The sequence below is a fragment of the Branchiostoma floridae genome, chromosome 4, assembly GCF_000003815.2.
Source record: "Branchiostoma floridae strain S238N-H82 chromosome 4, Bfl_VNyyK, whole genome shotgun sequence".
Taxonomy (NCBI): Eukaryota; Metazoa; Chordata; class Leptocardii; order Amphioxiformes; family Branchiostomatidae; genus Branchiostoma; species Branchiostoma floridae.
Window position 1 is genome coordinate 4,381,782 of NC_049982.1, and position 20,433 is coordinate 4,402,214.

A 20,433-nucleotide genomic window follows, 5' to 3' on the forward strand; every position below is an offset into this window, starting at 1 on the left:
CTGAAATCTTTGCGGAGGTAGCCAGTCTCTGTACTCAGATTTCAGGAGTGACTTAGCAAACTTAACACATAACAGTTCCCTTCTCTCGGATAGCCATGACAGTCCTAGCCGTTGGAGTGCAAGGTCGTATCCTACGTAGGAGTCTCCAAGAATAATGCGGCACGCCCGTCTTTGGATCCGCTCAAGGCTTCGTTCTTGGGTTTTAGTGAGACCGGGAGACCAGGCAGGAGCTGCATACTCCAGGATAGGTCTAATGTATCCTGTGTAGATGGTGGTGAGGTCACTATGGGAAAAGTTAAACCTTTTGAGTCGTTTAAGGAAGTACAGCTTCTTAGCTGCTCTCCCCTCCATGTAGTTCACTTGTTTGTCCCAGCGTAGGTTGTTTTGGACAAACACACCAAGTAGTTTCAAGGTGGGGACTGCGGGCAGAGACACATCACCTATTTGTAGCGATGGCAGCAACGGGGGATTCCGGCTAAAGTAGACATGCATGACCATACACTTACCACTGTTCAAGAGCATATGGTTAGTTTCAGACCAGGAGTTTAACTCGTCTAGATCACTTTGTAGAGTAGATACCTGGTGGAGGGTTCTAGTTTCTAGCATGTTCATATCGTCAACATACTTCCACACAGAACTGTTGGCGTCATTGCAGGCATCATCAATTAAGACAAGGAAAAGTATGGGCCCTAGCAGAGTGCCTTGGGCAACTCCGCACGACAGATACTTCCATCCGGACAGGGGTCCTCGGTAGCGTACAACTTGCCGTCTGTTGGAGATAAAGTCACATATCCAGGGCACAAGTTCCGGTCTTAGTCCCTTATCTATCAGTTTTGTGATCACTGTGTTATGGTGCAGCCTATAGAAGGCCTTTGAGAAATCAGTGGCCAAGATTGAGCAAGTCGTAGATGGTTTGTCTGTAGCTTTGCATATACTGTCGACTAGGCTGACAATAGCGTGTACAGTCGAGCGCCCTTTCAAGCTTCCAAACTGACGCCTGTCAAAGTCAATGTCGTTCAAGATCCAGTTCAGAGCGAAGTATTCAGCAATCTTGGAAAACTGAGAATCATGTAAGGGAAATTGGTCTTAATTGGTCAAGTGTGGGTGGCTGAGATTTAGGAATGGGGACTACCACAGCTTCTTTCCACTGACTCGGCACAAGACCTTCCGCAAAGGAGGTGTTGAGGATATGGCAAAAGGGATCGGCAAATTCACAAGCGAACTCCTGTAGTAGTTTCAAAGGTATATTGTCAGGGCCGGGTGCCTTGCTTGACTTGGTTGCTAGGAGGCGCTTGTACACATCCCAAACCTGCCAAAGAATGCCATTGAAACTACTTTGTACATGCATTGTGAATGCAAGATGGAAGATTTAGTTTGATTTTCCTCACATCTTCAATATCAATGAATACATATCTTGAACACCCTACAGTCAAACCGGACTGGATACTAATCCCCCAAAATGACAGTAAAGGCTTCAATTTATACATGCTATCTCCTAATAGGCTGATTTCAAATTTGGTTAATTTGTATTTTGTTTGTGTTTCTGTTGCCAGGACGACAAGTGTTGTCTGAGCCAACCAGAGGACACGCCAGAGCTGGACCACCTCAGGAAGAAGTGGTTGGCTCCAAAGGACCTGGTGAAGGTAGGCTGACAGAGAAGGGCTGTTCCATTGGACACTCCATAGAGGGGACAGGAGTACTTTAGGGGCTAGATAATCTCCAGGCAGATTGACCAAAATGCAATGCCACAAAATAGTGCTAAAGCTAGCCAAGGACTCTAGCTGGCCAAAGTGCTCCTGGACCAATTTTTTTTTGTATCCAACAAGTTATGTTAACTCTATGCTGTTTCTAGGAATAGAGTTAAAAAGCAGAGTTCATATTTATATTGTATGTCATTTGAAAAAAAACGCCCACCCCATTGTAGCATGTTGTAAGTGTTGACTATCAGAAACATTATTCCCTATTGCAAGAAGGTATCACATAATATATATGATAGATTTGGTCCACTTTTGTCTCTCCAGGCCCTGAAAGCAGCTGGGGTGAACATCTTTCCAGAACCAGACTCCAGCAAGTTTGTCAGCATGACCAAAAAGGTGGGCAATTTTGGTTAAAATATACGCTATGCAACACAAGCTTCTCTACATACTCACCTGATACTTCACAGATTTAGCGCCTAGAAAAATTCTATTGCATTTTGGTTAAAATTGGAAGGTACTTTAAGAGATGGAAACATCAGTATAACACTGGGACTCTAACATTATTTCTCTTCAGGATAAGGAGGCAGAGATACTGATAAACCATTTCATGGCCACGACACCTGCCTTAAATTTCACTCAGAAGTCTAAGGAATCTGAGATGAAAACATCAGTATAAGACAGGACAAAAAAGCAGAAATGCTGACGATGGAAACATCTGCATAGCACTGGAGGGACTCTAACATTTCATTTGTTCTCTTCAGGATGAGAAAGCAAAGATGCTGACGTGTGTTTGATCTGGAAACATTGCTCTGATATTGTTACATCGGTTTTTGACTGTGCTTTTTTTATCTCTTCAGGACAAGGAGGTGATGTGAGGTGAAGTTTCATGCAGAAGGTTTAAGAGATGAAAACATGACTGTAACATAATTTTGTTCTCACCAGGATGAGGAGGCAGAGATGCTGACGTACCGCTGCATGGCCATGACCCTCCCCGCCTTAAGTTTCACCCAGAAGGCTTAAGAGATGAAAACATTCACATGATTGTGACTGTAACATAATTGTTTTCTTCAGGACGAGGAAGCAGAAATGCTGACATACCCCTCCCCATGTTAAGTTTCACCCAGAAGACTAAAGAGATGGAAACATCAGACTTTAACAAAAAGTGCAGGGACTGTAACAATTTTGTTCTCCCCAGGACAACGAGGCAGAAATGCTGCTGTATGGTCATTATGCTCCTGCCTTAAGTTTCACTCGGAAGACTAGAGATAATCACTGTATACTGTATAAGTTATATAACACATGTACAGTGACGTTACTGTTACATCAGTTTTAGACTGAGTGTGCGTTTTGTTCTCACCAGGACGAGGAAGCCGAAATGCTGACGTACCGCTGCATGGCCATGACCCTCCCGGCCTTTGCCTTCTCCTGGAGTAAGTGGAACGCGGAGGCGGGGGAGGACCGGATCGTCATGCAGGCCGCCGAACATCTGGAGGACGAACCTGTCAACGAGGTCAGTTGATGTAGCCTTTTGTCAAATCTTGTTTAAGCTCTGGATTGTTAATTTGTTTGTTTGTTTGTTCCACTTCTAGGGAGAATAGACTAGACTTTCTCGGTCCTCAAGTCCTGCCTTATTTCAAGAATTAATTTTTCATCAAAAGCAGTGTAATTAGGGATCAACCTTTGCTCAATGCCCAAGGGTAGCTCTGGTTTGTTTGTTTGTTTGTTGGTCCTCTGATCACCTCTACGGAGAATACTAGTAGTCTGGTCTTCCTCTGTCCTCAGGTCCTGCCTTATTTCAAGAAATCAATATTTTTCTAAAAAGCATTGTAAGATAAGAGATCAAACTTTTAGATGCTTGTTCAATGCCCACTACCAAGGATAGTGTGGCTTACATGTAGCTTGGAGGCAATCACAACTTTTGGACACGAGATCGGTATATATATCTTTACAGGATTTGAACCAATACCAGGTTCTGGCTTCTTTGCCAAATACCACTATAGCTGTATATTAGGTATGGTGCACGGCTTCAAGTGCTTTGATATAAGATTTGTAACACAGTATAAATACTATGTTTCAGGATGACTGGTGCTGCTATGTGCAGAGTGTGCGGAGGGCCAAGAAACTCAAAATCAACGAGTTCAGCGAGGAGTTCTCTGTGGACCATGCTGAAGGATCAGAGGTGAGTGTGGTATAAACTACAAAAATAACTGTTACTGTAACAGTAGTTAAATGCAGTATTAAGTTTTTCCTCCCTTTTTAGTAGCCTGGTTTCTTATTGTATGCTCAGCTGTATTCTGCTTCTCAGCAGTTAGTTTCCTCTGTGGTAGACATTGTGCCGAAAGACCCTTTGCAATAGCCTTTGGTGCCTCATGACTAAATGCTTACTTTTACAAAATATTCGAACAACAAAGTTTTTAGTTTTATACTGTAGTAGTAATAGTAGTAGTATCTGGTTTGATAAAAATATGTATCAAATCGGCTTTGCAGTAAAAACTGAATTTCACAGAGATTTACAATCGACTTACACTGTAAAACTAGCGCAACGTTATCAATACGACATGAAACTGTGTATTACAATATGTACAAATAACATCTGCTCATAAGTTTGTACTTTGCGAGTGCTTTAGAGCCATACAATGTAGCCGCAGGTTGTCTCTTTTCAACCCGGTAAACCTCATCTTGGAGTTCTCTAGTTTGTTATATTGGATGTTGATCAGGCTAAGATTGATTTTATAACATCTTTCTTCCCATCTAACATAATTGTTTTCATCTCCCCAGCTGAGGTCCAACATGTACCACATGCTGACGGACTCGGCGAGTGAGAAGGCCCGGGAGCGTATCCAGGCGGCGAGCTTCAGGTTCCTGCACTGTGCTGAGGAACTCATCCGAGCCACACGGCTCTTCACTTACTCATAGACAACTATCTACCCCCTGAATTAATGGTTGGGTCTGTTTCTGACATTCTATCAGCTGTATGGTGGGCTATTCCATCAGAACAATAGGGAGGGTAATTTAAAATTACAAACTTCATGTTCCTGCACTGTGCCAGGGAGCTCATCCGGGCCACAAGGTTCTACACTTACTCATAAACACCTATCCCCCTTGAATAAATGGTTGGGTCCATTTCTGACATTCCATCAGCTGTGTAGTGGGCTATTACATTAGGAGAATGGGAAGGATGATTTGATTGATGAATTATAGGATACTGGGGTGAAATGGAGTGTGTATACATTGCTGGAAATTAGATTTAGTGTACAGTTTAAGAGATATGTTTTCCCAGTTACAAACTCTTCTCACCATCAAGTTCTTGTGTTTGTTACTGTAACAGTAACAGTAACATGTACATACTAGTAAGCTTAACACCTGCAACAGCTTAATTTTGGGGTGTTGGAGAGGGGTTGTTATTTGAGAACTTCAAGTGAGTTTTTATTATAAGAAGTTTGCAGACGGACGTATTGTGATCGATCGTAACAAAGCACTGCTGTAAGAGAATTCAGTGTATATGCTATGTGGACATATAGATGTATGTCATTATTCTACTGAAGCTTAATGTTAATAGCACATTATTAACACATGTAAATGTAGTTTCAGAAGTAGTAAGTTCAATTGTCAAGCTGTTAATTGACTTAATTGCTGTGGAGATGTTTATATTCAGAACATTGTGATATTGATATTCTATAATATTTACTGAAAGTTGAATTCTTGAGTTGAAGTTTATACTGCTTGCCTGACTTGGATGTAAATAAATTATCGTTCAGTCACTGACTTGGTTAAAGTTGTCTGATGTTCTTTTTTTTTGTATAAATATATACTAGAGAGTAAATCATTTTGAGTCCTGTTGACCGTTTTCTAATATTCTTATCAAATGGTTGCTTTGAAAGAATGAGTTATGGTCTATAATCCACACTTATGGCTCTTAACTTGAAAGTTCATCTGAAGTCATTCAGAGTCGAAGTTGCATTGTGATTTGCAACACAAAAGTCTTTCATCCCTTTATGAGAATGGTTAAATGACTTGAACACATAAAACATCTTGACACTGAACTCCACACACTTTTTTTTATTACACTGGAAGTCTAACATCATTTGCATTGTTCAACACTTCATATCAAATACTGATAATTTTGTTACACCTTACACCAGTATCAATGTAACGTCAGTTCACCAGTCAGTTTGCGGGGTAACCTATATCCATTACCAGTCAGTTTGCGGGGTAACCTATATCCATTGTATTTAGAACATCATGTTTAGGATTACCAATTCAACGAAAGGTTTCAAACTGTAATATTTTCAAAAAAGTTTGAGACTACCATCTGTCCTCCTAACATTCCTAAATACCCTGCTTTTAAAAACAACTAGCGTTAATAATCATAAATACTACACTGGACTTAAGTGTTGTCACCTACATGTACATTATGAAATCTCCAAGCAGATGTTGTGCGCTAAATTGTAAGTTAACGTTTTCCAGGCAGTTTGATAAAGAAAAGTAGCCTCTACCAGGCTCCGTGGATCGTTGGTCTAAATGTAGAAATTGGACAATGTCAAGTAAAGTCACGTGGTGAAGACAATATTTTTGCTGGCCGGCCAACTCCCCTAGCGTACTATTGACTCTATTTGTTGTCCAATTTCTACAATTAGACCACCGATCCATGGAGCCTGGTAGAGGCTAAAAGAAAGGGGCAGCTCATAAAATGTAACAATCTAGCCCCCAACATTTCCTTGGAAATGACACATCACCCTTTTCGTACATATATTAACATCTTCCCACCTTTGATAAAACATTTGCTTCATCAAAATTTGATCCAAGGCCTCCACACAAATAAACCACATTCCATTTGTCTCTAAAAACATTCACTGGCCAGGAATAGAACAAGTACATGTGTACCTAAAAATAACATATGATTCAAAATGTCAGCAACAAATTATTTGTCATATTGGTAAAATACAACCCTTATAATATACATGAGCACCTTAGTTGACAAATCTATAGCTAATAGTGTTGATCATATAAAACTGTTTCACAAGTCTGAGTGCAAAGCAGAAACAAACAAGGTAGAAAAAACTATTATAGCAAGGAAGATATGTTTGAAGGTACATGTATTAGCTTCAATTTCTTTCCACAACAATATTGGAGCAGTATCGAAAGAAATTTATGATGATAATCGAAAGACATTTACCTTCATACGAAAATAAAAGCTGATGCTGACTGTATTCAATTCTATATATTATTATATATATCATCATATCAATTTATCATATTTGACAATGTTACACTTTGGCTATGTACAATGTACAATACTTAGTTTGAACTTCATTCCAATCCTCGGTCTCCTAAGTGTAGGACTGTGCAAAGTTGTTAATAACACTGGTTTCCTAGCAAATGTTGTTACACAAGCTGGAAAACGTTCAACATTAGTTAAGGCATCTTTCACAGACGTGGAATGCTTAATTTTACACAATGTACACTAAGTGTAGAGTACATTTATAAGGCAAGTGCTGATTTAGGCATTTTTAAGTAGTACAAATTAAAAAGTCTGATAATTTTTCTAGTGTTACATGTACACACATGTAACAAGGCAAGCATAGTTATAGTCTTTTTGTTCAACAAGGCACTTACATACTGACTTACATACACTTTGGGCCTTCCATGAGTGCTGGCCCTCATTGTTGGGGGGAGTGCTGATTTGCCATTTTCAGCATACGGGCCAGGTTCTTTACATCTTACTGATGAGGGGCTTATAGTATCGAAAATCCTTTCAATGAAAAAGGTCATATGGCTACATGCATGATCTACAGTAGGTAAAAGTGAAGCACATGAAAGGAAAATTTTAAGGACTTAAAAATTCTAAGGACTTAAAAACCTCTTGTGCACAGAATGACATGCACTGAGCTTTGAGATTTGTTCAGCAAGGCACAGAAGGTAACAATAAGCATTAAAGGCATAGCTTGTGTGTGTCGTATACTCATCATCTCACACATACTCCTATTACTTGTCTACAAAATGTACTTTTTTCAATGCTCCCTGCAGTAAGTACATATCCCCCTAAATCTAGACAATGTCATATTTTTTTCCATCCCAGATGTGACAATTCTGCATATACTTACTTTCCATCCGACCAGTAGCCAGAATTTCTGTCACCCCAATCAAACGTGAAAATAAATATTTGAGTTTGAGCTTCAAACTAAAAGTACAATTCATAACATGAATAGCTTGGTGTCTAAAGAAGTAACGTGAAACGAAAACTTTGTAACTCAAATACTCTAAAATGCTGAAATGTTCGCGGTAGTTTTATGTTCGTGGTTTTCCCGGTGGCCACTTCACCACAAAAATTTTTCTATTAAGGTATGAGACTACAGTTTTTGGTGCTACTGCTAACTCAAAACCACCGTGGACGCTCCATTTTCCTGCTATTGTAAAAGTAAATTCCTACGAACTTTAATGAATTTACAGTAACTTACAGGTACTTGCAGCAGTTTCCTGAAAAATTAATACATGTACTGGCATATAATCAATCAAAAATTGATACTGGCAATGCCGCATATAGATTATAGTCCTAGACATTAGTCTTTCTTTGGTCTTTCAACTCACGTGCATGGTGTATATCCACACTTATGGCTCTTAACTTGAAAATTCATCTGTGATGGTCGAAGTCATTCTGAGTCAAAGTTGAATGGTAATTTGCAACATAAAAATTTGACTTACCAGTCCATCATCCCTTTAACAGATGTTTAACAGATGGGGGGGGGGGCACCACAGACATACTTTCTACTTAAGACATACTTTCTACTTAAGACAATCCACTGCTCACTCTAGTCATGTGTAGAATAACCATAATGGTAAATCACAGAAAATGTGAATGGAAATGTTCATTCCTTGACAAAGACTGGAGTTTGAAAGAACGGAAAATGTGAGTAAGCCGAAATTTTGAATTGGAAATTACAGTTCCACTTTGACTCAGAATAAGGACTTCATAGTTTGATTACCCTGCAACCTGAGGACAATACATTTTCTGTAACCTTAGATGCTAAAATAACACGTAACAAAACCAGGGCTCGAAATTCATTTTGGGGAATAGGTGCACTGGTGAACCCAACCTAGAAAGTTGGGTGCACCAAAATATTTTTGGGTGCACCACATAAAATAAAGTAGAATATCAGAATAACCTAATTGCAAACCTACTAAATTAGTAATTTAAACGGAGCTCTTCAGAAATCGGAAGTACTATGACAGTCATCTTATTATCTTTCTAACACATAGATGTCAAGAATATGGTGTTTACTTAGTATACTGACATCTTAACATACATAAGCCTATGGAAATATTTGGGTGTGCACCCTGTGCACCCACAGAAAATAATTGGGTGCACAGCTCCAATTTTGGTGCACCTGGGTGCACAAAACCCCAGTATTTCAAGCCCTGAAAGCCAATTGTCAACATTTGATACGAATCATCCTCATAACCCGGCATGTTTCCTGTTACAGGTAAGGTTCTTCTTCATCTCGAAGTACCAGTCGAAGCGAGCCAGCGCATACTCCAGGAACCCGAAGCTTATGTGGCTCATGTAGGCCTGTGCTATGGACCACAGGCTCCACCAGTAGTGGGACACCAGCGCGAACCTCTCAACCTCCTGTAGTATCGCATCCCGGTCGGCGGAGACATCGCCGCTCTCCGAGAGGTAGGCCTCGATGAGATGGAGCTGCTGCTTCCGCGAGGGCCAGGCCAGGCGGTCGATGGTGAAGTGAGGCCACTTGGGGTGTGTGTAGTCCATGGCCCACTCGCAGAAGTGGTTAGCGAACTCGCAGCCGCGGTAGTTGTAGGCGCTGTACTCGTAGTCGATGACGGTGACCCTGTCGTCGGTGGGGGCCGCCCCGTCCTTGTCGTCCACTAGGATGTTCCCCTCTTGCAGGTCGTTGTGGCAGAAGACAACAGGGGAGTGGGTGTCTTCTATCAGCCTGGGAGGGTCAGAATAGGAGACATGAAGTATTAAGTCTATCAGACAATGCGAAAATGCTTAATTATACAGTCAGGCTTTTCATTTGACGTCATCTACGTAATGTTGGATTACAGTGCACATCTGTAAAATGCACCAGGATGTTCCTCTCCTGCAGGTCGTTGTGGCAGAAGACAACAGGAGAGTGGGTATCTTCTATCAGTCTGGGCGGGGAGTCAGAAATGGAGACATCAAGTTTTAAGTTTATCACACAATGTGAAAATGCTTAATATACGCCTGCTTTTCATTTGATGTCATCAGCGCCATGTCGGATTATAGTGCACATCTGCAAAATGCATGAAGATGCTACTGCTCAATCCAAGTACATGCCAACATGGTCGGTAAGGTATTCAAATTAATACAGGGTTTACAGGGTCTGGGAAACTGTTTGTGACTTTGTTTTTGTGAATATATTTTGTGACTATCCAAAGAAAGAAAATTTTTAGGAATCTGATTAAAAAGATAAGCTTTGGGCTGTCAAACTACATTTTTGAACCCCAATTATCATCCTTCGTAATTGTGACATTTCTGGAGGAAAAAGCTCCCTCTACCAACCTGAGAATGAACTGCAGCTCTGCTTCCAGGTTGTAAGACAGGAGCTGCTTCAGCTGCTGAGACTTGGTCTCGTCCTTGAAGGAGATGTTGTTCAGGATGTTGCTGAGGTAGCTGCAAACAAGAGAAGACAAAAAATATTATTAAGAACGAATCAAAGCCAGAAATGATTTGTATGTGTCACTCACAGCTTTACTGAGAGCTATTGATCACAACTGAATGCGCAACAAAGCCAGAAACCAATATACATTTTTGCAAAAACAGGACAAATTACACCATAAGCAGTTGCTTGAGTATGGCAATCTTATTACCTGAATGTCTAGCCTTCATCAACAAGAATTGTTGAAATTGCAGACTGCATTGATTATAACTTTGTAGGAAAAAAATGTAGAAACAACTTGCTATTTACCAACTATACTGAAGCTAAACCAGCTTTCATATTAGCAGAAATTCATATTGATAATAATCATCATGCCAGGCTTTATAGATACAAAGGAAAGTATTAATAAGGATTTTGCATTGGTACTAAAATCATTACCTTCGCCTACAAACATGTCAACCAGCGAACGCACCTTTTTAAGTGCTCAGTGAGCCACTTGGGTTCCTTACACAGAGGCATCTCCAGTCTGTGGAGCCGAGCCATCTTCCGCCCGATGATCGCAGACAGGGTGGGGTTGGACAAGTCTGCTGTGGTCAGGGTTCGGGATTCCTGTGGTATGGAAGAATAACAAAGAGTCATTCTTGTGTCATACATTAGTATTCCAAATACTGTTTTCAGCCAAGTTGCCCAGGTGGCAACCTTAGTTTAAAGCCAGGTTGCACCGTCAACAATTCAGGTTGCCCCACTTCCAAGTTATTACTTTCTTCACATCAGCTTAGTTTATCCATTATCGTTTCTTCTAGTTACATTATACAATGGAACTAGATTACATTATACAATGTAACTACATTTTATCCCAAAAAAATAAATACACATAGGTAGGGGACAAGCAGTGTTCCCATTGCAAAATTTCAGGTTGCTCACTGCGCTACCTGGGTTCAAAATAAAGTTGCACCAATCAAAATGTGGTTGCACTTGCAAGTGTGCAAGTGCTTATTTTGAGCACTGTACTTAGCACATGTAGCTGTACATATTCTCACTGTCTATATCACTCTGACTCATTCAGTGTCTCATTGACACTATCACTCACTCTCTCACTCCGAAGGAACATCCATTGGCATAATACCGGCAGTGATACTTATACCGGCTAATAACGTAAACGATGAATTTTCGGTGATACCACTAACCTTTAAACGCGAATTTCCGAGGTATGCACACTTCAGACATCCACGTATTTCAAACATTTTCAAAAAGGCTTCGATAACAGTGCATTCGAAGACAACAAGGCCAAAAGTTTTCAGTTCATTTTCGGGGCAGCCGAGCTCGTCGTGGGATGAACACACTGTCACGTTCATCGCAAGAACCGTTGCATTATCGCCCGGATCTACGGCTGAATGGGTCAAATTGAACGTATGCCTCCATTTTCCCGCCATTTTTAATGCTACGCCAGCAGTAAAGTTTTACGTCATAGCGGTTGTGACGGACCAAAATTAAATGAAAATTCTTGATAGTATACGCCCATTTTCTCATGACTTTTTGTATGCTCACGCAGGTTTTTGTTTTGTGCAATTACTAACAGAAAAGGAAGGAACAACAGAGGATGTATAACTATAAAGGTACTAGTACATAGCGGCTGTTAATTGTGCCATGTTTCGTTCTGCCAGTATTATTGCACCCCCTTCCAACCACACGCCCGTTCTCCGTGCAATTCCGCAGTGTGTTCCAATTACGATATCATATTTTTAGCAGGACAAGAGAGACAAAAAAAGATACACAGAAGAAGTGGCAAAGGTAAGCTGTAACAGCAACATGTAACTGGAGAAAATGATGCGTTGATCATTTGCCAAATTAGTATTGCTTGAGAAATTGCAGTAAACCTGCCGGTATTATGCCAATGGATGTTACCTGTTGTGATATTTTCAAGGTCATAACATTGTGGCATCAATTGGGACTCTAAATCAGCAAAAACTTGACTTTGCCACAAGTAAATAATGAATTGACTAAACCATATAGGGATGAAAGAACTCAATACAGGTCTGTGAAGCATTCTAGTCTGGCAAATCCTTTGCACTGTTTGATCAATTTCTACCATGATCAAGGATCAATACAACGCTGACAGAAGCCTGGAGAAGTCTACCCTGGAAAAAGCAAAAACCAAACCAAAGCCAACTCCTAAGACGCAGCCGGAAAGGGTTACCGATCCCTGCCTGCCACACGCACGTCTGCAACTATACACCCGCCCCACTACCACGGGTGGGTGTTGTGGGGGCACGTGTGGCGGGGATCAGTAACCCTTCCCTCGCCACCTCTTAGAAGTTTGGTTTTCCCAGGGTAGGAGAAGTCCTTACCTTGAACTCTTCCAGCCTGCCTCCATCGAAGATCCCCCTCAGCTGGGGAGCCATCTTCTTCTCGGACAGGATGCTGTAGATGACGGAATCTTGGATCACGGTCGGCACGTCGCTCAGAATCTCTCCGTAGATCCGCAGCAAAATCTTACGTGGAACACCTATAGAGAAGGAACAAGAACCTAATGAAACATCTGCTATAATTGTGGTAACAGCAGGATTCATGCCATGTAAGCTAAAGAATGTTTGGATGAATTGGCAGTCATATTATGACAGTACTAGTAGTGTTCCATTGACATGCTCAGGAAAGACACTGGCCTAGAAGTGGACAACTTACAGCGAGCAATGATCGACAGGGATGCATGGTCTGCCATCACAGCTCGAGACCGGATGGACTCGACTTAAGCAAGTAAGCAGTAAGCAAGCAGTGTTCCATGCAAATATTACAGTATTTCTAGACATATCTTTAATGAAAGATGAGGCTGCTCCCAGAATTTAGCCATTGTTTGTTGAGAAAGGGAATGAACTGAGAGGCATCTACTACTACTACACTTTTCTTTTCCTACTTAATAGTGACAGAGCTAAATGATAAATGACTTAAGAGTGACATAATTCATAAATACAGTTAGGGTTCTTGCCAGCACAGTTCATTTTGGACACTAAGTCTCTGTCCAAGAAACTGGATGGTAACTACACCCGTCTGCTTCGTTATGCTCTGAATGTACCCTGGCAGAGTCGCATCGGAAACAAAAACTGTACAATGGACTTCCCCCGATCACTATAGAACTATTCAGAAAAGAAGACTGGCCATGACATGAGGAGATGGCTGCCAAAGTTCTCCTCTGGGAACCTGACGCAAAGAGAAAAAGGGGAACCGAACCTAACACACCTAAGAAAGTTTTGGAGGAGGAGGTTGGTTTAAAGGACAACACCTTGCTAGCCGCCATGCTAGATAGAAACGCCTGGTCAGACATTGTTAATGACACCTCATATGAGGATGAACTGAACTGAACAGTTCATTTTATAAAATTTGGCCCTCAGCAGAGAGTGCAGGGATTAGTGTTTCTGAGGAATATAAAGGGGGAAGATACCCTAGATAGGCTTACTCATGCGCCACTTTCCACGTGGCCTCAACTCCCTAAAATTTCCCGTACGCTGTGAAAAAAATTCCTGGCGAAAACCTTGACAATGTCCATGTCCATGAACCCACCTTTGACTACATATTTGTCAGGAACAGTGCAGATATAGAGGTAGTTACTCAGTCCCCCGGGGAGCGTCTCAACGATGAACTCCTTCTCCGGAATTTCCTTCCAGGGCAGCCCGAGGTAGTCGTGGCAGATCGCCCATGCTTTGTGGTGAAACGCTGGGTCCAGACCGTTGTTGTTCTCTGCCATCTTGTAACGAACCGTGGTTCTTACTTGTTGGTAACTCAGACCTGTGTAGAAAACAAGAGGAAATTTAAGGATAGATAAGTCTATCAAAAACTAAGGCATTTCAAAATATGCTAGCAATGTATGGAAAAAGCTTTTTCTCCAAGTTCCTTTTAGAGATCCATGGAAATGTTTTGATAGTCCAACAACTACTGGAAAAAAAACGACATTGCATTCATCTGAAAATATCAGATCTATCTGGTCGTGTTTGTCTCCATCCACGAATATTAAAAACACCAGCAAAATTGTCAAATAACATTTAAGCAACCATCTACAACAAGAGCACATTAAAGGAGCATCTCATGGTTGGATAAAGTTTCCCGGCATCTTCTTCTCAACCTTAAGATTTGGGGCTGTCTCCAGGACGCTCTGTCTCAGGACGGAAATTTGCTGGTTGGGACGGAAAAAAATATTACCTCAACCGTCTAAAAATCTGAACTTCGACATGAAATTGTTGAAAATCTATTTTCACAAGCTTAAAAAAATCACATGTTAACAAGAAATATCCACTCCCAAACAATGAGTGGCCATGGGACGGAAAAAAAAAAATGCTGGAGATGCTCTGCTTAGATGCTTACTGTGTGAAGACTCTACCTCAGAATGGGAAAAACCTGAACAGCCACTGGCACTGGTCTCAAACACGCAGCCGCTCAATAAACAAAAGTGCACCAAATGCAATAACACTGGCATCTGTTGATACAAAGCAGGGCCATCAAGTCGTTTGCTTTATAGCCAGCCAACAGGGCTTATTGAATTTCTTTACAAAATTCTATAGAGCGACACGGGTGTACCGGAGACTAGTAAATCAATTCAGCACTGCCAGAGGACTTGCAGACAATGTCGCGCTGCAGAATGGACTGTAATGAGGCTGTTATGTCTTTTTAGAGGCTCCTGCCGCGACTTGTAATGTAATAATTGAAGGTAAGTACATGTACTGAATTCGAACATCTGTTGGCACAAGTACAATGTATGACATGCATGTGAATGCCATGGTTTTTATCATCCAATGTCGAGTATAGAGTGAAGACCGAGCAGGATAATATAAAAGGGTCAGTGAGGACTGAGGAATACGCAATGTCAATGTCAATGACATAAATATTTCTCATTCTTTGTTTCCTTTGCGTTTAAAGATCATGACCATTTCAAAAGAGTGATACATTTTGTGCATACACAGCCAGACATCAGATTTGGAAAGGACCTCTGCATCATACAGACTCAGATCTTTAGTTAGTAGTTAGACTTAGATGACAAGGCAGACACTCATAATATAGTCATGTACAAGTGTTAGGATTAAACAATGCAGCTGTTATTCAGACTTACAATGTGTAGGGTTCTAGCTAGTGCATTTTAGTGCACAAAGGGCCACTACACTATAATTTGTGATCACCACTGTGACACTAAACTGAGGACCACCACGCTAATTTTTAACTGGCATATTAGTACTTAGCTATCGTTTACTTGTTAAACAATGTCTAATCAGTGTCTGAACAATGAAAAATGATGATATGCCACGAAAAACTGACCCAAAAATCCTTCAAATTACATGTGGTGTTAACAGAGTGCCAACTTTTTACTCTACATGTTCAAAATGTCACCGTGGAAGGGCCAAGACCCTCCATCAACACCACCCTCCTGATTGGTCGCTTTGCTACCATGACATTAGCAATATGCTAAAATGAAATCCTGGCTAGAACCCTTCTTACAATGCCGATGACTACACAACCATACATTGTAATCTGTACCATTTCAAAGTCAAAACTGTCCATCATTTGTATACCTCTCACTTTCTCTCTATCCTCCACACAGACCTGCTGTCCCCAGTGGTCTACAGTCCAGGAAAATCAATGGAAACCAAATAACCCACAAGCTGTCACATGATAGAATGTTGAGAGGACATCATCACGATTTGATTACCATGGAGTATGCTGTCTACACATGGAATCACAGGACGGGTGTTGCCTATAAACATCTCAATAATATGGTGATCTATTTAAAATGTGTGAACATATGGTCTTATGTTCTTATACGTGTAGGGTGATGATTTAAACGGAACACAGGATTTTTTTCACACTGTCTTAGTGCAGCAAAGCTATAAATTTCGCAAGTGGTGCAGGCAAGAGCATTGTATGGTGTCTGGGGGCATCTTCTGCTCCCCTGAAAATTCTGAAATTTACAACCCTCTGACAGGTCAAATCTAATGATTCTCAAAGCCTCTTTCAAGGCCTCTCTCTCTCAAAATCTTTTACCTTTGTCAACAACAGAAAAGCCTCCTTATCTATGCTGAAGCCACCATAGCACTGGCTCTCTGGGCACAAGTGACCCAGTAAAAGAAATGGCCAGAAAAGTGTATTATGAGCCAAAAAAAAAAGGCGCAAAGAGCCTGCTATGGAGGAGATGAAACTCAGCATAGGGGCCAAAATCACAGCAAAAGGGCCTCCTGCACTCAACTGCACTGCCACTGGCAAGAACCCTCAGGTTCATAAGGTGTCTATGATGAATTTGAAAAAACACGTTTCTGAAATGTATGTCTCTTGTCATCAGCTCATGTATGAAGGTTAGGACTTTGTATAGGCTAGATATATATTAGATGGAATGACAAGAAAATCCTACTGTATGCTCCTGCTATACGTTAACAAGAGACACGTTCAAAACATTTGTCTAATCTCTTATCTGAATGGTACAAACTACAATACCAGGATGTTCATGTCACTTCTCATGGCACAAAATGCAATGAAACATGAATATTAAGCTTAGCCAAATGATCTTCTACTGGTACACAATTACTATTATTAGTTTTTATTTATCTTATTAGTATATTACTAAGGTAACACAAATGCTGAGAGTTACAGGGCTATTGTACTGCTTACAAGGGATAAATGATTGAAAACTAAGCATTGATCAATCATAGCACTTTAGCAGCCAGGGTATGATAAGCTTAAGATAAGCCATTACAGATCTTACGAAAAAATATTGTTACCAGGTTACATCCTTGATACATTTTACCGCAGGGCTATCATACCAAGTGACTTACAAGAGAGCACTTTGAGACTAAGAATGACGGTCAACTTACTAAGATAAAATCAGATGACGCCTGGGCTATGAAACAAAATCTGAATCCTGAATTTGATAAATCACAAAGAACTATTCTTTGACTGACTGTATGAATGAGTTCAATTTACTATTTTGCTGGACCTCACATATGTATTATATGTGTAGGTCCTGTAACCCTTCTAGGTAGCCTGAGTACCATAGAGGTTAGCAAGCGAAAGTACTGAACCAGTGGTCACTACAGAGGATAGTTTTCAGGCTTCCAGGAGCATACCTTTCAGTTATCATATTGACACAGAACACTGGGAGGACCTTGCATATGACAGATCCAGCTGGAGATGCACACTGTCCAGGCAGCTAAAATCAGGCAAAACCAGACTGATGTAGCCTGGGTACCATCCGGATAGTAGTTCGCTTCTACGTTCGCTCCTGCTATCCGTCTGGAGACGTGCGCATTCAAACCGTTTGGTGGTGACGCCAGTTAATGAGCGAATCTAGGAATGCGTTCTAGAGCGCTCGTTCGAACGGGCCCGACCGTCCGCTTCTTCGTCGGCCATGTTGATGATTTTCCGGTGTTGGAATGCCGGTTCGAACGAGCGCTTGAGAACCCATTCCATAATTCGCCCATATGTAAGGACCAATCAGCGCCTGCGTCCAAAATGTGGACGATTCCAGACGTTTAGATGGTCCGCGTTCCCAGACGGAAACACAGTGAAGCGACTGTATATAGTGTATAGTGAATGTCAGAGCTAGAAGCGACGGTATATAGTATATAATGAACGCCGGAGCGAACTACTTTCCGGATGGTACCCAGGCTAAGACTGATGCGCATGGCAGAAGAAAAGCGGATCCTGCGAAAAGAACTCTGCAACAGACTTGAGTCAGCTTACAGATGTGACCTGTACGTGTGTAGCGTGCAAAATACCCACTTGCACACTTGCACATTGCAACCACTTTTTGCTTGGTGCAACTTACTTCTAAACTCAGGTTGCACAGGGTGCAACTTAGATTTTGAGCCTCAGAACTCGATTTCGTTGTCAATTTACTTGGAAGAAATAAATGGACCGAGGCAGCTCCATTTCATATCAGCCAAACATGCATGTATTGTATTTTTTTTTTTCCAGAAGTTAGTGAATTGTAGGTGGTGCAACTTGAAATTCAGTTGTGCAACCTAGTTTTTATCCCAGGTTGCACACTGTGCAACCTGGCTCACAAAAGTATTTTGTACACTGCGGCCCTCTGTGGCAGAGACTGTCATTCTCGTATACGACTGTTTAGCCATAGTCGACGCGGTAGGGCTGATATCAATTAGGATTTTACCATGGTCAATATTGAAAGAAGGAGGCCACATACAGTTAACTAACCCCTAACACTTCTCACAACTACATCCACAAAAAACAGTCAAATGGAGCACTTTTCAAGGAACATACAAGCATAGCAAGTCAGGTAAACAACAACGAGCTGAGACTTGACCTCCTGACCTTTTGGTCCTAAAATAGGGTCAGTGACCACTGAATCTAGTCTGCTACTGTTTGGCTACTGCAAGATCTTAAGTTATGTTATGCAATGAAAAAATACACTACATACCGCAAGCCCTGTAGCATATACATACAAACAATGTATACTTTACGTCGATGAAGGTTAGACATCCAGGTAATAAGATACGCCAAAAAGCAGTTACTAAAGCAACTGGATATGATTTTGCAAACAGTCAGACATTTTAACTAGCATCCACTAGTTTTCGTCGATCAGTGACACTGAAGACAGTGAAGTAATCTGGGAGAACTGGTCTTTAAATTAAAGTTTTACAAAAAATGTATATCCTGACTATCCAATAGGAAAAAAGGTAAGACGAAGTCTATATACACATTAAATATACCTCAGAAGTGCTACATCTGGCCGTACCTGGCCACCTGTACCTGCTGTACACCTGTCTCTCTCCACACCCTTTCAACACAGAACCACAGAACAGGAGTTTTCCCACGTGCCTCATTAACGTGTAGGCGTTGTTAGGACAACAATAGAACACTCCAAACAACAACAGGACAACACTGTTCAGTACTACAGCCTGGGTGTGTAGTATAGGAAACGGTTACAGAAGGCTGAATTAACTAGAATCAAATATGCAAAATAGTTCACATAGGTTCCCTGGGCTGGGCAAAGTACAGTAGCTGTGTAATAAATAACTAATGCAGTCTGAGTGCTGGACATATAACTCTGTGCAGGTGTTGATAAACAAATGACTTGGCCTGCCATCTCCCATTATACTGGATCTAAAATACATTTATCAGTAATATTTTTCAAGTTCTAAGAAACATTTTTTTTATTATACTGTAATTCTTTAAATGTAATAACTTTTCTTTTTAATTCTAGCTTAATAAAAATTGATAAAACATTTCCAGTCTTGTGATGTTCTAATGTTACAACTTACTCTGATCAATCATTACGGCATGATGCATTACACATATTATATCGGATAACCATAATATTAGCTGTAATCTGACAAATTTATGAATATAATACTTAAATACTGGATTATTTAAAAAATAATCTTATCCTAAATATCTTCCAACTGCAATAGACACTAATTTTCCCATTCACCACAACCAATGATGACCAAAACGCACTAGCTAAACAGGACATCCCTTGCCTAAGTTGTAATTTTATATCACAGGGATTCCGCCCAGATATACATAAATAATGAGTATGAAAATCTCCATATTTTTTTTTGTCAAGTAGTCTAACCATCTATAAACCGAGTGTTAACTAAAGAAAAAGAAAGTGTACTCACCCAATAAACGATCATAAGGCACAGTGTGAAATAGCCGACTGTTTACGGCGGTTTCACATGGTTTATGTAGGAAGGAGGAGAAGAAAAAGGAAACTTTATCCAAAAGTTCTTGCCACGACCTTCCTCTTCCCGAGTTCGATCTTCGATCCGGCGCCAGCTGTTCTTGATAAAACAATCGCATCAAAACGCTTCCAACTATCTTTCCAGATATTGAAGGAAAAACTTCTTAATAAAGAGTTTTCTGTATTTTTGCAAGACAAACTCTATAACAATTAGTTTCGGAACATCAAACTTTAAAGTGACACCACAATTCTGTTGAAAAAGATTAAATAAACAGTACATTTTCTTGCTGTCACACTATAAGTATGTCAAAGGTAAATAGACTACCACAAATGCAATTTATAGGGGTGTTATATTGTTTCATTTGAAATTTCTCTTAAATATTATCTATCATCAAAATATGGTTTATTGCACGTAATA

At 40.7% G+C, this 20,433-nt stretch overlaps 2 protein-coding genes and 1 long non-coding RNA gene across 3 annotated transcripts in view; 1 reads left to right on the plus strand and 2 right to left on the minus strand.

Moving 5' to 3' along the window:
* Nucleotides 1-4,998, plus strand: part of LOC118413038 (protein CASC1-like) — a 36,917-nt gene extending 31,919 nt beyond the window's left edge. Inside the window, exons 14-18 of the mRNA XM_035816177.1 lie at nt 1,554-1,643; nt 2,022-2,093; nt 3,058-3,207; nt 3,775-3,876; nt 4,476-4,998. Coding sequence (XP_035672070.1) covers nt 1,554-1,643; nt 2,022-2,093; nt 3,058-3,207; nt 3,775-3,876; nt 4,476-4,613 — 552 coding nt within the window. The 3' untranslated portion in view covers nt 4,614-4,998. The remainder of the gene's footprint in view (nt 1-1,553; nt 1,644-2,021; nt 2,094-3,057; nt 3,208-3,774; nt 3,877-4,475) is intronic.
* A 734-nt stretch (nt 4,999-5,732) lies between these two features.
* Nucleotides 5,733-6,052, minus strand: LOC118414433. The gene is made up of 2 exons (XR_004830970.1): nt 5,915-6,052; nt 5,733-5,881 (listed from the first exon to the last, which is right to left on the minus strand). It is a non-coding gene; the product is annotated as an uncharacterized LOC118414433 (long non-coding RNA).
* Nucleotides 6,053-8,977: 2,925 nt separating this feature from the next.
* On the minus strand, nt 8,978-20,132 carry LOC118414880 (choline/ethanolamine kinase-like). Its single transcript, XM_035819140.1, has 6 exons — nt 19,954-20,132; nt 13,895-14,119; nt 12,688-12,845; nt 10,812-10,948; nt 10,243-10,353; nt 8,978-9,649 (listed from the first exon to the last, which is right to left on the minus strand). Exons 2-6 carry the CDS (start codon nt 14,076-14,078, stop codon nt 9,151-9,153), a joined length of 1,089 nt encoding a protein of 362 aa, XP_035675033.1. The 5' UTR covers nt 14,079-14,119; nt 19,954-20,132; the 3' UTR covers nt 8,978-9,150.
* Between the last annotated feature and the right edge of the window lie 301 nt (nt 20,133-20,433).